Source organism: Carlito syrichta, unplaced genomic scaffold (genome assembly GCF_000164805.1).
Source record: "Carlito syrichta isolate Samal-C Ts95f unplaced genomic scaffold, Tarsius_syrichta-2.0.1 Scaffold315839, whole genome shotgun sequence".
Lineage (NCBI taxonomy): Eukaryota > Metazoa > Chordata > Mammalia > Primates > Tarsiidae > Carlito > Carlito syrichta.
Window position 1 is genome coordinate 345,264 of NW_007259935.1, and position 16,423 is coordinate 361,686.

Below are 16,423 nucleotides of genomic sequence, written 5' to 3' on the forward strand. Positions count from 1 at the left end.
TGCAGGTTTTAAAATTTTCAATCCTTTCTTATCCTATATTTTGCTATACTTTTAAGAATTCTGCTTTATTAACCAAGTGTAAATGAAACAAGTGCTTATTTACAATTTTCAAGGTAAACAAATCTTTGTATTATGTAACTTTTCACAAATTTCTGAGTAATTCTGAGTCATAATAAATAATTTATGCTTCTAGTCACTGGAAAATGACAAGATAAGACTTGAGAAAGACTTGGCATTCAAAGAAACTCAAACAAAAGAATATGAAGAACTCTTGGCATCAGTGAGAGCAAACAATCGCCAGCAGCAGGTAAGGTGATGCTTTTATTGATGATAAACTATATTGATAGCTTTTTGTATGTACAATTACTGGTACATTGATGTTATGAGATACAGTCCAGAGATAATTAAAACATGATAGAACACTTTTTCATATGAGAATTGAGTGACTTTGAGTATTTCCAGTGACTGAAAGTACTCTTTGATAAACAGATAGCCTTAAATAGTTTAGATATAAAATATATACAGTACGCAATTGTATCTGTTGTTGGTTGACAAGAATTGTGTAGACTGAAATTCTAGGTTCTTATATTCACTCTACCAATGTCAATGAAAAAAGCTTTTGTAGACTTTAACACGTTTGTGCAATTAATAAATGGGTGAATACACTCTAGAAGATCTCTTTAAATCTCTGAACAGAGATAATTCTTAAGAAATTCTAAGGCGTGTCTAAGGCTCACTTCTTCCTAATCTTCACTCCCATGACTGTCCCAAATTCTTATTCAGTTGCTAGTTGTCACATAATCAGGTATATGGTTATTTTTGTGCTTATAAGAAGGCAGAATTCAGTATTATCAAAGAGTAGCAAGAGCCTGATTGGTAAATTGGTTGGAATATACACAATTCATTAAGTCTTGATTCTTTCTCATTCAAAATAGGCAAGTGCAATTAAAAGCAAGACTCTAATATCTTACATGACTGATTTAATATACCATCTAAGGGAAAGGATATAAGAAAACTTGGCATGGAAAAATAAGTACTTGATTTTGACTGAATGAGTTAATTAAAAGAGCACTCCCCAGCAAAAAGTAAAATGCATTTATCTTATGTACTTGTGTCTTCCTTACAGCAAGGACTTCAAGACTCAAGCTCAAAATGCCAGACATTGGAAGAAAACAATCTCTCTCTTCGGCATACACTGTCAGACATGGAATACAGACTAAAAGAACTAGAATATTGTAAATGCAGTTTAGAGCAAGAGAATAAAAACCTTAGGATGCAGGTATTAAAACTATGTTTTAAATATATAGTGTTGCCTTAGCTATGCCATTGTAATCCTAGCACTGGCAGTAGTAAAGACACACACACACATACATGCACACACACATACACATACACATTTATATATACACGTGTGTGTGTGTGTGTGTGTGTGTGCGTGTGTGTGTGTGTGAGTCTGTATCAGGGGGTGCCAAAAATTGTATACACATTTTAAGAGATGTTATCTATGTATTACTTTTAGTTCACCATAATCAGAAGTGTCTAGATGCTGATGGTAACTACTTTGAGCATCCCTTGTAGTTACAGAAATCAAATGTGACTTGTATTCAACCTTTGTTTTTGGAATATTGAGTATTACAATTTTAATAGCTTTTTCCTTTCTTAAAATGTGTATACTTATATACACACACATATATATAATTGGGAAGTTCAGCTAATAATAAGCCTTGTAACATAATATGTATTTCCTTTATATCGATCCACTTACAAAAAATTATTTTGTCTTGTTTAGGTTTCTGAGACTTGCACAGGCCCAATGCTGCAAGCTAAAATGGATGAGATTGGCAACCATTATATGGAGATGGTAAAAAACTTGAGAATGGAGAAAGATAGCGAAATCTGCAAGCTAAGGGTATGTTGATGCTACATTGCATAAATACACAGATCAGCACAAACTTTCTAACAAGATAGATAATGATGTTTTCAAGTTTAACGCTACAAGGAAATATCAATAAAGCTACAAGGTATGGCTTTAGGAATATGGCATGGAATCTTTTTTTTGACTAAATACACATTATTGTATATAACATATCATTGTTGTTTTCCCTTTTAGCTTAATCTCTTCCAGAAAAATAAAAGAAGATATTAATTTCAGTGTTTTGGTTTTTTATTAATTTGTCTTTTGAGATAGGTGGATAACACTTTATGATCTTCCTTAAAGCATGCTTATACAGGCAAGAACAATATTTGAGATTATCCAGCAAAGTCATCATTGGACTCATAAAAAGCCTCCCTTAACTTTGAAGGATGATAAATAGCAAGGGCTTTATCAAGCATAAAGATACAGCATTGAATTTTATGTACCTATGATTGGCATCAAAATTAAGATGATATTTTAAATAATAAGTATACATTGCCTTATCTTGTAATTCTAGGTTGAATTGACTTATTCTAACCCTGAATTTACTGATTTCTAAATGCAGTAAAATATGATTAAATATTTTAACAGACAATTTAACCACTGACTTGTCTCTCCAAATATCACTGCACAATCTTTACCAAAAATCAAAATGAAATATAACACAATTTGTTTAAAAGCTTACCAATGCTTCTAGCTGATTTCCTCCACTGATTTATTTTCTATTCCAGTATGATTTATTAAAGGCACTTTAATCTAACAGCCATCTATGTACACGTATAATGAGGTAAAGAGGAAGATAGACAAGATTTGTAGTCAGAAGAACTGTCTTGGTAGAGTTGCAGCTTTGTTACTGTGTGATTCTGTATTATTTAACCTTTCTGTAATTCAATACCTGTTTTTTAAATAAAGATTATAATAATACTTATCTCATGAGCTTCTCTGAGAACTGAGATGTCATGCAAGGAGGAGTATTTTGTGAACTGAAAATCAGAATGTAACACTAGTTATTAGTATTAAGGGATTTCCTTAATTAGTGTTTGAAGGGCTCTAAAGTGTCTGTTTTCTTAGTTGTATTTTAAATCTTATGGACCAAGACTTATACTTAGAGAGTGCTTAGTCCAAAATAGCAAAGGCAACATTTTAAAAAAGAGAGTTTCCTCATTTCAATTCATATTTTATATACAAAAAAATTCTATGTAAGTGTATAACTATTGGTATTTTATTTTTTATTTCATAACTAGCTGTATGAGTTTGTGTCACTAAACCTCCCTGGAATCCAATTACATGTTTTGTAAATGAAGATTATAATAATTATTATTTCCTTTTAAATCCTTAGTCCCAATTAAACCAGTACCAAAAAGATGTTTCAAGAAGAGAAGGAAGTTGTAGTGACTTCCAATTTAAGCTTCATGAACTGACAACCTTGCTGGAAGAGAAGGATTCCCTTATAAAGCGTCAGTCAGAGGTAAAAAAGGAAGAAGTGGGGGTGGAGAAGTCTTGTGGAATAAATACTTTCCGGTGAACTAGAAAAAAAACGCATTTCCAAGACTCACTTTATTACATAAAACAGATGTAAGTGCATGGGAAAAAGTAGAAGATATGTATTTCAGGAAAAAAAATGTTCAAATGAAATCTATAATTAAGGCAAAAAATAAGTGCTATGGTACATTTAATATGTTTAAAACATTGATTTTATATTACATTAGCTGAAACTCCCAATAAGACTTTGAGCACCTTATCAGATTATGAGCTACTTCATTAAGATACTATATTTCTCCTTGTTTCTATAGCATGTAGCCCAGGATACGGCATTCAGTTGGTACTGAAGGAATTACTAAAAATGATAGCTAATATTGTATTGCTATTATGGAACAAATCGTGCTTATAGCAACATTCAGTGATAGACTTTCTGTTAGGAACCTATATCTGCTTCCATACTGAAGTTTCAATACTTTTCTACTGTGGCTACCCTTTTCAGGTTTTTGGGGGCAGAAACTTAACATCCTCATCATGAGAACCACGCCTGTTTAATCTCAAATTATTCTCCAAATATAGATATCCAGTATCAGTTAGTGGGTTACTGCACAGACATATAATATGACTTATTGGGCACTGTGAAGCAACATTATATGATATTCAGCAAGTAGAATTAGAACATTCTTACCTCAGGACTAAAAAGGAAGGAGAAAGGGGGTGTACTTATTCTTAGTAAACTTGCTAAATAATAAAACATACTTCTTATCTTATGTTCTTACTTTCCTTCAAATGATATTATCTTTTATTTGTTAGGAACTCTCAAAGTTGAGACAAGAAATATATTCATCTCATAACCAACCCTCCAGTGGTGGAAGGACTACTATTACTACTAAAAAGTAATGTATTTTTCAATGAAGTTTGACTGTGACGTGGTTATTATATGAGGGGGGACCAAAAGAAAAAACCCAGAATTTATTCATAAAAATTGTATATTTAGCCGGGCTCGATGGCTCAGCCTGTAATCCCATGCTTTGGGAGGCTGAGGTGAGTGGATTGCCTGAGCCCGCGGGTTCGAGACCCACCTGGGCAACTTGGTGAGACCTCATCTCTACAATAAATAAAAAAATCAGTCGGTCATGGTAGCGCATGCCTGTAATTCCGGCTACTCAGAAGGCTGAGGCGGAAGGATCGCCGGAGCCCAGCAGGTCGAGGCGGTGGTGGCCGGGAGCAGCCACTGCACTACAGTCTGGGCGACAGAGTGAGACTCCAACTCAAAAAAAAAATTGTATATTTATTCTTACATGTTTAAACTTCAGTCACCCTCAAAGTACTGTCCATTTCATGCAGTACACCTATTGAGACACTTTTTTTCACTGCTTAAAACGGTTTCTGAACTCATAAATTTTGATGCCTTTTAGTGCTTCTGCCGTTTTTTGTTTCACCTCTTTCACATCAGCAAAAACATTTCCCTTTGAGGACTTTTTTCATCTGGAGAAACAAAAAAAGTCTTTCAGGGCAAGATCAGGTGAATAGGGAGGGTGGGGCATGAAGGTCATGCCATTTTGGGTCAAAAACTGCTGAACATTCAGTGTGGTGTGGGCAGGTGCACTTTTAAATCACCCATCATGATATGGGCAAAGGCATTGAAAGAATCTCCTAAAAAACATTTATTGAATCGAACTCAGCCTTTCACAGAAATGCTAGTTGGTGCACTGATGTCGATTGGTTCCTAGAACACTCACATAGCGGAGGAAGCCTGTACTACAAGGTACCTGCCCTCCAAAAGATAATTCTGGGATTTTGGGGCATCCCTTCTCATATAATCAAAGTTACTACAATATATATTACTATATATATATAAACAGAGTTTAGTTTGATGTTTTCTGCTGACCAGTTACTCTACTGAATGAATATTCACACACACACACACACACACATACACACACACACAAACACACAAATCGCTGTTATGGTCAACATAATCCTATAGCACACTTTTCCTGTATTTACAATATATTAAACATGGAAGTGAAAAACAAATAACTGTTGTTTAACCAGTCATATTAATTAGAACTTTTTCAATTGCATGTGACAGAGACACAGCTTAAACTGGGAATTAGTTAATTTACTTAACATGGAATTGCTTGATGCCCAGATGGATTTGTGTACTCAAAATATGTCTTTATACATTTTTCTTTTCTTGTATATTGACTCTGCTCTTTCCTGCACAGACAATATTCTTAGGCAGGGTCTCCCCATTGTAGTGATATTACAGCAGCTTACATTCCAGCAATTTAGTAAAACAAAATATAAAATAACTATGAATAGCTTCAGCAGAAGGCTATTTTGAATAGTTTATATAAATGAAATAATATAATAGTCTTTTGTGTCTGTATTATTTCATTTTGCATAAAGTTTTCAAAATACAACCATGTCAGCATGTGTCAGGACTTTATTCCTTTATGGTGTTAAATTATATCCTATTTTATGGATATACAGTATTGTGTTTATCTGTTCATCAGTTGATTAACATTTTAGCTATTTTCAATTTCTGGCTATTATGAATAATGCTGCATGAACATTTGTGTACAAGTTTGTGTAGTATATGTATTCATTTCTCTTGAGAATATATCTAAAAGAGGAATTGCTTAGTCACATAGTAACTCTATGTTTATCTTTGAGGCATGGCCATACTGTTTCCCAAAGCAACAACACCGCTGTACATTTCCACTGGAAGTACTGGTGTTAAGGTTCAACTTTCTCCTAATCATTGCACTGCCTATTGTTCATCTCTTGGATTTTAGCCTTCCTATGGGGTGGGAAGTGGTTTCTAGTTGTAATTTTGATGTATTTCCCTAATAACTAACGTTGTTTAGCACTTTTTCATTATTGGTCATTTATGTGTCTTTTTTGGAAAAATGTCTAGTCAAATTCTTTTTCCATTTTTAAAATTGGGTTGTCTTTTTATTGTTGAATTTTAAAAGATTTTTATATATTCTGGTATAAGTTCCTTATCAGAGATATGATTTGCACATTTTTTCCCATTCCATGTGTTGCCTTTTCACTATCTTGATAGTATAATTTGCAGCATAATTTTTAATTTTGAAAAAAGTCTAATTAATCTATTTTTTCTTGCTTACGCTCTTGGTATCATATATATAAAGCAAATTGCATAAGCTAATGTCATGAAGATTTAAATCCATGTTTACATCTAAGAGCTTTATCATTTTATCTATTACATGTAGATCAGTAATCCATTTTGGTTTATTGATGTGAAGCAGAAGTTCAAGGTCATTCTTGTGCATGGGGATACCAGTTGTTCCAGCACTTGTGAAACACTATTTGTGAAACACACTATTCTCTTCCTCATCAAAATGAGTTGGCACCCTTATCTATAATCAAATGATCATAAATGTAACAGTAAAAGTTGTAAACTCACAATTTTATTCTACTAATCTATTTGCCTTTCTTTATGTCAGTGTCACACTGTCTTGTTTACAATAGCTTTTTAGTAAGTTTTGAAATCAAGAGTGTGAGTTTTCAAACTGTTTGGCTTTTCAAGATTGTTTTGGTACTGGTGTTAAGGTTCAACTTTCTCCTAATCATTGCACCGCCTATTGTTCATCTCTTGGATTTTGGCCTTCCTATGTGTTGGTCCTCTGTTTTTCCATGTGAATTTTAGGATGTTTGTGAGTTTCTGCAAAATATACCGTTAAAATTTTTATTGGAATTTCATTCAATATGTAGGACACTTTGGGTAGTATTCTCATGTTAACAATATTAAATTTTTTGATCCATGAGCATGTGATCCTTTTATATTTAGATTCTCTTTAATTTCCTAAAACAGTCTTTTGTAGTTTTCACTGGTTAAGTCTTACTTCTTTTGTTACAGCTATTCCTAAGTATTAGATATTTTATGTTATTGTAAGTGGAGTTATTTTATTGATTTCATTTTTCACATTTTGTATTGTAACTATATAGGATTATGACTGATTTATTTTTGCATTGGCCTTGCATTCTTTAACCTTGCTGAGTTTTTTTATGTTTTAATCGTTTCTTTTCAAATTCCTTCAAAATTTCTCTATATAAAATCATGTCATTCTCAAATACAGATAGTTTTAATTCTTCATTTTGATCTAGATGCATTTTTTCCTCTATCTTGCCTACATGCCCCAGAACTTCCAGTACGATGCGAAATAGAAGTGGTAAGAGTGGATATTCTTGTCTTATTCCTGATTATATGGACAAACATATACTCTTTAACCATTAAATGTGATGTTAGCTGTGGGCTTTTCATAGATGGCTTTTATCAAGTTAAGGACGTTACCGCCTACTTTTAGTTTATAGAGATTTATTTTATTTATTTTTTTATTATAAAGATGTGGGGTACAATTCAGGGTAAGGTATACAAATGTTGATTATGCAGGTACCCTTGTTGATGAGGTATGCCCCTCCCTCTCCTAGCAGTTTCCCTCAACTGCCAATCCCACCCCCTTCTGACAGTATCCCACTACTGCCAATCCCTTTCTTATAGTATTATAATTGTTCAAGGTCTGCTTATGAGTGAGAACATATGGTACTCTGTTCTTTGTTTCTGTGATAGATCACTGAGTGTGATTGACTCTAAATCCATCCAAGTTGCTGCGAGGTCCATATGTTGATCCTTCTTTATGGCTGCATAATATTCCATTGTGTATATGTACCACATTTTAAAAATCCAGTCCAGTTTCGATGGGCAGCATGGTTGGTTCCATGTTTTTGCTATTGTGAATAGAGCTGCAACAAACACACGTGTGCAGGTATCTTTTTGTAGAATGATTGGAGTTCCTCTGGGTATATTCCCAGTAGGGGAATTGCTGAGTCATATGGAAGGTCAATTTCCAGTTCTTTCAGAAATCACCACACTGTCTTCCAAAGAGGTTGCACTAGTTCACATTCCCACCAGTAGTGTAGAAGTGTTCTTTTTTCTCCGCATCCTTGCCAGCATCTGTTGTTGTTTGTTTTTATTAATGATGGTCATTCTTACTGGGGTTAGGTGGTATCTCAATGTGGTTTTGATTTGCATTTCTCTGATGATGAATGAGGCTGAGCACTTTTTCATGTGTCTGTTGGCTGTCCGTATATCTTCTTTTGAGAAGTCTCTATTCAACTGTGTTGGAAGTCTTAGCTAGGGAAATTAGACAAGAGAAGGGAATCAATGTATCCAAATAGGAAAAGAGGAAGTCAAGTTATCCCTCTTTACTGATGATATGATCCTATACCTTGAAAATCCAAGAGAATCTGTCAAAAACTTGCTTGCACTGATAAAGGCCTTAGATTGCTCTTCTTATTTTGGTTGCTAAGATGGAAGTCTAGATTACTGATTTGAAATTGTTCTTCTTTTATGGAATAAGGGCTTATAGCTATACATTTCCCTCTGAGCACAGCTTTCACTATACCCCACAAATTTTGGTATGTTGGTTTATTCATTTGCAGTCATCTCAAAGTATTTTCTGACTTCTCTTTTTATTTATTCTTTGAACCATTCATTATTTAAGAATGTTACTCAATTTATATGTATTTGTGGACTTCCCAAATTCCCTATTATTATTTATTTATTTATTTTTATTTTTTATTTTTTTTGAGTTGAAGTCTCATTCCGTCGCCCAGACTGGAGTGCAGTGGCATGCTCCTGGCCACTGCAGCCTTGCTCCACTGGGCTCCCACTGCAGTCTCGCCCCACTGGGCTCCGTCAATACTTTCACCTCAGCCTTCCAAGTAGTCAGAATTACAGGCACACGCTAACACGCTTGGCTAATTTTTGATTTACTGTAGAGATGAGGTCTTGCCAAATTGCCCAGGTGGGTCTCGAACCCATGGGCTCAGGCAATCCATTCACTTCGCCCTCCCAAATTGCTGGAATTACAGGCTGAGCCACCGGGCCTGGCCCTATTATTTATTTTTAACTTTATTCCATTGCTGTCAGAGAACATATTTTGTATGATAGTCTCCCTTTTGAAAATTGAAACATAATATTTTACATATTTATGGAGTACATGTGATTTTTTTTGAGTTGGAGTCTCACTCTGTCACCCAGACTGGAGTGCAGTGGCCGCTCCTGGTCACTGCAGCCTTGACCTGCTGGGCTCCGGCGATCCTTCCACCTCAGCCTTCCAAGTAGCTGGAACTACAGGGGTGCTACCACACCCGGCTAATTTTTTGATTTATTGTAGAGATGAGGTCTTGCCAAGTTGCCCAGGTGGGTCTCGAACCCGCGGGCTCAGGCAATTCACTCACCCCAGTCTCCCAAAGCGTGGGATTACAGGCTGAGCCACCGAGCCTGGTGATATTGTGTTACGTGCATTGAATGTATACTGATCAAGTCATGGTATTTGGGATATCTATCACCATGAGTATTTCTCATGTCTATGTGTTGGGAACATTTCAAGTTCTCGCATCTAGCTATTATAAAATATACCATATGTTGTTGCTAATCATAGTCACCCTACTATGTTACTGAACACTGAAACTTATACCTTCTAACTGTACATTTGTACTCATTGATCAACTTCTCTTAACACCCCCTTCTACCCACCAACCCTTCCCAGTCTCTGGTATCTATCATTTTCAGTCTTTTTAAAGTTATCAAATTCTGTTTTATAGTCTAATATATGGTCCATTTTAGAGAACATTGCACATGCATATTTTTGAGAAAAATATGTATTCAGTTATTGTTAGGTTGATAATTCTATAGATGTCTTTTAAGTCAAGAGGGTTTATAGTGTTGTTCAAGTCTTCAGTTTTCTTGTTCATAGCCTGTCTAGTCTATCAAATATGGAAATGGGTATTAAAGTCTCCAAATATTATCATTTAATTACTTCCTTCAATTTTGTCTTGTTTTGATTCATGTATTTTTGAGCTCTGTTGTTATGCCCATATAGGTTCATAGTTGTTATATCTTCTTGATGGATTGACCCTTTATCATTATAAAGTATCCTTCTTTACCTGTTGAAAAAATTATTGTTTTAAATACTATTTTTATCATATTAATGTAGCCACCAAGGTCTCTTCTGGTTACTATTTGTATGGAATATCTTTTTCTATTCTTTCATTTTTAACCTATTTGTGTCTCTGAATCTAAAGTGTGACTCTTGTGGATTTCAAACAGTTGAATTATGATTTTTGTATGCTCTATCATTCTCTACTTTTTAAAAAATAAAGATAGGAGTCTCACTCCATCACCCAGACTTGACTGCAATGGTGCAATCACAGCTTACTGTAACCTTTAATTCCTAAACTCAAGTGCCCTTCCACCTCAGCCTATACATTAGCTAGTACTACAAGCATGTGCTACCATGCCCAGCCAATTAAAAAAATTGTAGAGATGGAGTCTTACTATGCTACCAGGGTGGTCTTAAATATCTGGTTTCTAGGGATTTTTCCACCTCAACCTCCCAAAGTGCTGCAATTACAGGTGTGAGCCCCATCATCTCTGCTTTTAATCAGAATGTTTAATCTACTTACATTTAATGTAATTTATAAGTTAAGATTTACACTTACTGTTTTGCTATTTGTTTTCTATATGTCTTATATATGTTTTGTCCTTCTGTCCTTCTATTACTCTATTTCTGCCTTCTTTTGAGTAAAATGTCTTCAAATGTAATATTTAAATTCCACTCTAATTTATTTTACTATATATTTTGAGTTTTATTCTGTAGATTTTCCCTGAAATTTTATTTAACATCTATGACTATCTAGTTTAGAATAAATGATTGAAACTTGCTTTCAATAATATGCAAAATACTTTTCTCTTATATAAACCTGTTCTCTTTGCCCTCATTTGTGCTCTTGTTTTCATAAGAATCTCATCTTTATATGTTGTGACCATTAACACAGATTTATAATTATTGTATCATGCAATTATTTGTAAAATAAGACAGGAGACAAAAGAGTTACCAAAAAAGTACATCTATGTTGTATTTTCTATTTACCTATATAGTTACCTTTAGTGGAGATCTTTGGATCTTTGGATTTGGGATACTGTCTAGAGTCCTCAAATTTCAGCCCAAGGATGAGTGTGGTTACTTATGCCTGTCATTCCAGCACTTTGGGAGGCCAAGACAGGAGGATCGCTTGAGGCCAGGAATTTAAAACCAGCCTGGGAAATATAGTGAGACCCATCTCTACAATTTTTTAAAAATTAGCTGGCCGTGGTGACACACGTCTGTAGTACTATCTACTTAAAAGACTGAGGTGGGAAGATGGCTAGAACCTAGGCAGTCAAGGCTACAATGAATCATGATTGCATCATTGCATTCCAGCCTAGGTAACAGAATAAGATCCTTTCTTAAAAAAAATAAGAAAGAAAAAGAAAAAGAAATCAGCCTGAAGGAATTCCTATAGTATTTGTGGGACAGATTTGCTGGTGAAAAATTCTTTGAGTTTTTGTTTGTATGGGGACATATTACTTTTCATTCATTTTTAAGGAACAGTTTTGTTCAATAAAGAATTCTGGGTTGACAGGGTTTTTTTCCTTTTTCTTTCAGCACTTTGAATGTGAAACCATTGCATTCTGACCTCCATAATTTCTAATGAAAAATTGATTTGTAATCTTACTGAGGGTCCTTCTTACATAATAAGTTGTTTCTTTATTGGTGCTTTCAAAATTCTCTCTTTGCCTTTGGCTTTTGACACTTTTATTATTGTGTGTGAAAGTATGGATCTCTGTTTTTTTGTTTTTTGTTTTTTTTTTTTCCTATTTGGCATTTGTTGAGCTACATGAATGTATAAATTAATATTTGTCATCAAATTTAAAGTTTGTAGACATTATTTCTTCAAATATTATTTCTTCCACTTTTCCCCTTCTCTTCTTGTGGTATTCTCATTAGGTGAATGGCCTGCTTATGATGTCTCACAGTTATCTGAGGCGCTGCTTATTTTTCTTCATTCTTTTTGCTTTCTGTTCCTCAGATTAGATAAACCCAATTGACTTTCTTCAAGTTTGTTGATTATTTCTTCTGCCTACTCAAGTCTATTGTTGAGACCCTTAGATGATTTTTTAATCCAGTTACTTTATTTTTGACCTCAGAATTTCTGTGGTTCTTTAAAAAAGTGAGTTTTCTTTCTTTAATGATGTTGTTTATTTAATAAGGCATAATTCACATCCTTTTTTTTTAGTTCTTTAGGCACAGTCATCTTAATATTTTGAATGTATTTAAAATAGCCAATTTAAAAGCTATATAAGTATAACATATGGGCTTCTTAATAGATAGTTTCATTTGTCTTTCCCATTATGGGCAATACTTTCTTGTTTTTTCACATGTCTCATAATTTTTTATTGAAAATTGGACATTCAAATAATATAATGTGGTAACTGCAAATTAGATTCTCCTTCCTGCTAAAGTTTTCATTGATATTACTGTTTGTTATTGATATTATTTGTTTGGTTAGTGACTTTTCTGATTTAATTCTATAAAGTCTGTATTCTTTTCATATGTAACCATTGGAGTCTTTGTACATTTTGCTTAGTGTATATTTTACAATTGAACAGAGGTTTCTTTAAACACCTGAAATCAGTAGGACCCCCAGTTTTCATTGAGAGGCCCTGTGTGTGTCTTTGGGCATGTATTTAATTTTCTAATTGGCAATTTATGGCTCAACCTTAGCCTTCAATTCCTGCTCACACAAGGTCAGTCAGTGGTGAGGGCTCAGGGTTTCCTCCTGTCCTTCCTTAGCATGTGTACAGCCCTGGGCATGTGCAGAGCCCTGTACATGCTTGTGGTCTTCTAGATTCCAGGGAATATATCACAACTTTCCAAGCCCCTTATGAACATTTTATTCCTCAGTTTTTCCTTTTACTGTTTTGGTCAACCTCTAGTCTTTCTGAACTGTTATAGCCACCTGAGTTAGTTGTGACATTAAACAATTTCTGTAGATTGTGTTTGATAAATGTTCCCGGGAGATGGGGTAAACTTTTCAAACTAGTTGAGTTACAAATCAGGTTAAAAAAGACAATCTTGCAAGTTAGATTTCCCATGGAACCAACAGACAAATCAAATGATGACAATTCCAATAATGGCAATGTGCTTTTGAAGGCACTCCAACTACATTTTGTCTTCCAGTGGTTGCTAGGTTGCTGATTTTCACCAAGATTGTGGGTTGCTGCTTTTAAATTCTATTGCATAGCTGGAGAGACAGAGATGAAAGTAGGACAATGTTAAATACCACACAGTTTGCTGTTTTAACCAAGATTTAACTCTTATTCCTGAATAAATGCTAACTACTGTAAAACTTTATTAGTTTCCAGAGTTTTTGACATTTTTGTGCCAGTTTTCTTATTGTTTTATGGAGGAGAGAATTTCTGGAGGTTGTTACCCTGCCATTTTCACTGACATCACCTTCCATTACTTATTTAAGCACTTTGTATATATTCATTATAGCTTATTTGAAGTCTTTGTCTTCTAAGTCCACCATGTGGCTCTACTTAAAAGTAGTTTCTATTGCCTACATCCCCCCTTATGTCTCACCATTTCTTCCTTCTTTGCATGTTTTATAATTGTTTGTTGAACATTAGACATTTTCGATAATACACTGCAGTGATTCTGGATGCTAATCCCTGTCTCCACACCTCTATTTCTTGCTAAGGATGGTTTGCTTGGTTGTTGATTTGTTTAGTGATTTGGCTAAAGAACTTTAAAGAAAGCAATTGGCAGTAATGAGAAACTGTTGTTGGCAGAGGGGGGTTGTGGGATTGGCAGTTGAGGGAAACTGCTAGGGGAGGGAGGGGCATACCTCATTAACAGGGGTACCTGCATGATCAATGTTTGTATACCTAAACATGAATTGTATCCCACATCTTTATAATAAAAACTTTTTTAAAAAAGAATTTTTATGTCTTTTTTTTCTTCCAAAATGTGTAGATTCTGATGCCCCTGTGTGGATTTTTTCTTCTTTTTTCTTCCTTCTAATTTAACTGCCTAGGAGGTTCCCCTGGGCTTGCATAAACCACTTATTGGTAAAAAGATGTGCTTATGCCACCTTAACCAGTTAGATTTTCACACTTTCAGATATGTGTGTGACTTGGAAGCTGCTATCACAGTTTAGGGAATTTTGTTTGTTTGTTTGTTTCACAGTCAGCCAGACACTAGTAGGTTAAAAGCTCCTTCTCTGATTGCATATGAGAGAGTGCAGCTTTGGGCATGCATACAGTTGCTCAGACTGCCAGGTATGAACCTGATTTTATTTTTAACCTGGTTTCCTAGAAATTGTTCCTGTGTCAGAATAGATTTTTTTTTTTTTTTTGAGTTGGAGTCTCACTCTGTCGCCAAGACTGGAGTGCAGTGGCCACTCCCGGCCACCACAACCTCGACCTGCTGGGCTCCAGTGATCCTTCTGCCTCAGCCTTCCGAGTAGCTGGAATTACAGGCATGCACTACCACGCCAGGCTGATTTTTTTTTTTTTTGATTTATTGTAGAGATGAGGTCTCGCTGCCCAGGCGGGTCTCGAACCCGCTGGCTCAGGCAATCACCTTAGCCTCCCAAAGGCGCAGGATTACAGGCTGAGCCACCGAGCCCGGCTCCAGAATAGGTTTTTGTCCAATGATTGGTCAGAGGTTACATTTAAATCCTTTGTGCCAGTGAGTCATTTGCCCTATGTTGACGGTCTGTCCAACTTGAAGAGTGCTTTCTTGTCTCCCCCACATCCCGCTCTTTTTGCTCCAGCATGAGTGTGGCCTAGCACATATACACAGCTTTCTTGACCATCAGAGATGACTGTGATCCCAGGAGGCTTCTTCTTAGCTTTGTTTTGGCTTATTTCTCTTTATTAAACCTCAGACTTCTCTGTCATTTTTCTTGTATCCTAGAACTCCTAGCCTCCTCTTAATTGTTCTTAACCAAGACCACCATTGTTGGACAAGGATTTCTGCATTATCTATTCCAAATAAAGTCAGTTTCATCACACAGAGCTGCAAATATTTTGTCCTTATAGCTTGCCATTTGCCTTGGGCAGAATCTCTATGCCACTGCACTAGAACTGGAGCAGGCAATTGCTTTTTCCAGTATGACACCCCTGTTCCATCAGTGCGCCTTTGGTTGAGAGGATGTGGCAGCCTTTGGTCTTTTGGCTTGCTCTTTCCATTCTAGAACCCCTGACCAAGGAGTAGGAACCCAATTTTCTCAGCCTGCCATGTCTGGAGCAGAATTCCCATCTTACAAGTCAGGGGACAGGGTAGAGGAAGAAAGCACAAACTTCTCAGTCATTCTTGCCTACAACATGAGACTAGGGCATAGGAGGCAGTTGGCTGAGAAACATAGGCAGCATTCTGATCCTGAAATAAAACCATAGTCCCTGGTTAAAAAGCTGGAGGTAGCGGGAGCCACTGTTTTCTTGTCTGTATGTCCCAGAGTGGAGCTTGTGCAACGTGGAGCTAAGGAAGAGGTTAACAGAGAAAGCCATGGCTCAAATATCATAGACTCTCAGTGTTCTTAATGAAGTTTAGTAGATTTTCTTGAATGTTTTCTATGATGTCTTTCCTTAAAATGAGTTCCAGAGACTTTAATTGATTGATATTCTTTTTTAAAAAATATATAATTTTTACTAGTCAAATTATTGATTTATTGTGAGGGGAGTCAGTCAAACTCCTTACTGCTCTATTCTGGAAGTCCTATGCCCAATCAAATTTTTATTTTTTGGTCTGTTAAAATGATGAAACATATTGATTTTATAATATTAAACCTCCTGTTACTGGAATAAATCCTGCTGGATTGTAATGAGTTTCCTGTTACTCTTAATTTGTTAAAATGTTAAGGATTTGACATCTATGTTCACCAGGGATATTGGTCTGTATATTTATTTTCTAGTAATGCCTATGGCTGTTTGTCATCAGAGTAATGCTGATCTCATAGAATAAGTTGAGAAGTATGGCCTACTATTCTATTTTCCAGAAGAGTTTTTGTAAAATTAGTATTATTTCTCTGTTAAATTTTTGGTGGAGTTACCTAATGAAACCATCCCAGGCTGGAGTTAACTTTGTGTCAAAGTATCTAATT

The 16,423-nt window shown here is 35.3% G+C and overlaps 1 protein-coding gene across 1 annotated transcript in view; it reads left to right on the plus strand.

The window, feature by feature from the left end:
- Positions 1–16,423, plus strand: part of POF1B (premature ovarian failure, 1B) — a 90,119-nt gene that overhangs the window by 65,662 nt on the left and 8,034 nt on the right. Inside the window, exons 10-14 of the mRNA XM_008073423.1 lie at positions 194–307; positions 1,127–1,279; positions 1,790–1,909; positions 3,255–3,383; positions 4,208–4,290. Of these exons, the coding sequence (XP_008071614.1) occupies positions 194–307; positions 1,127–1,279; positions 1,790–1,909; positions 3,255–3,383; positions 4,208–4,290 (599 nt within the window). The remainder of the gene's footprint in view (positions 1–193; positions 308–1,126; positions 1,280–1,789; positions 1,910–3,254; positions 3,384–4,207; positions 4,291–16,423) is intronic.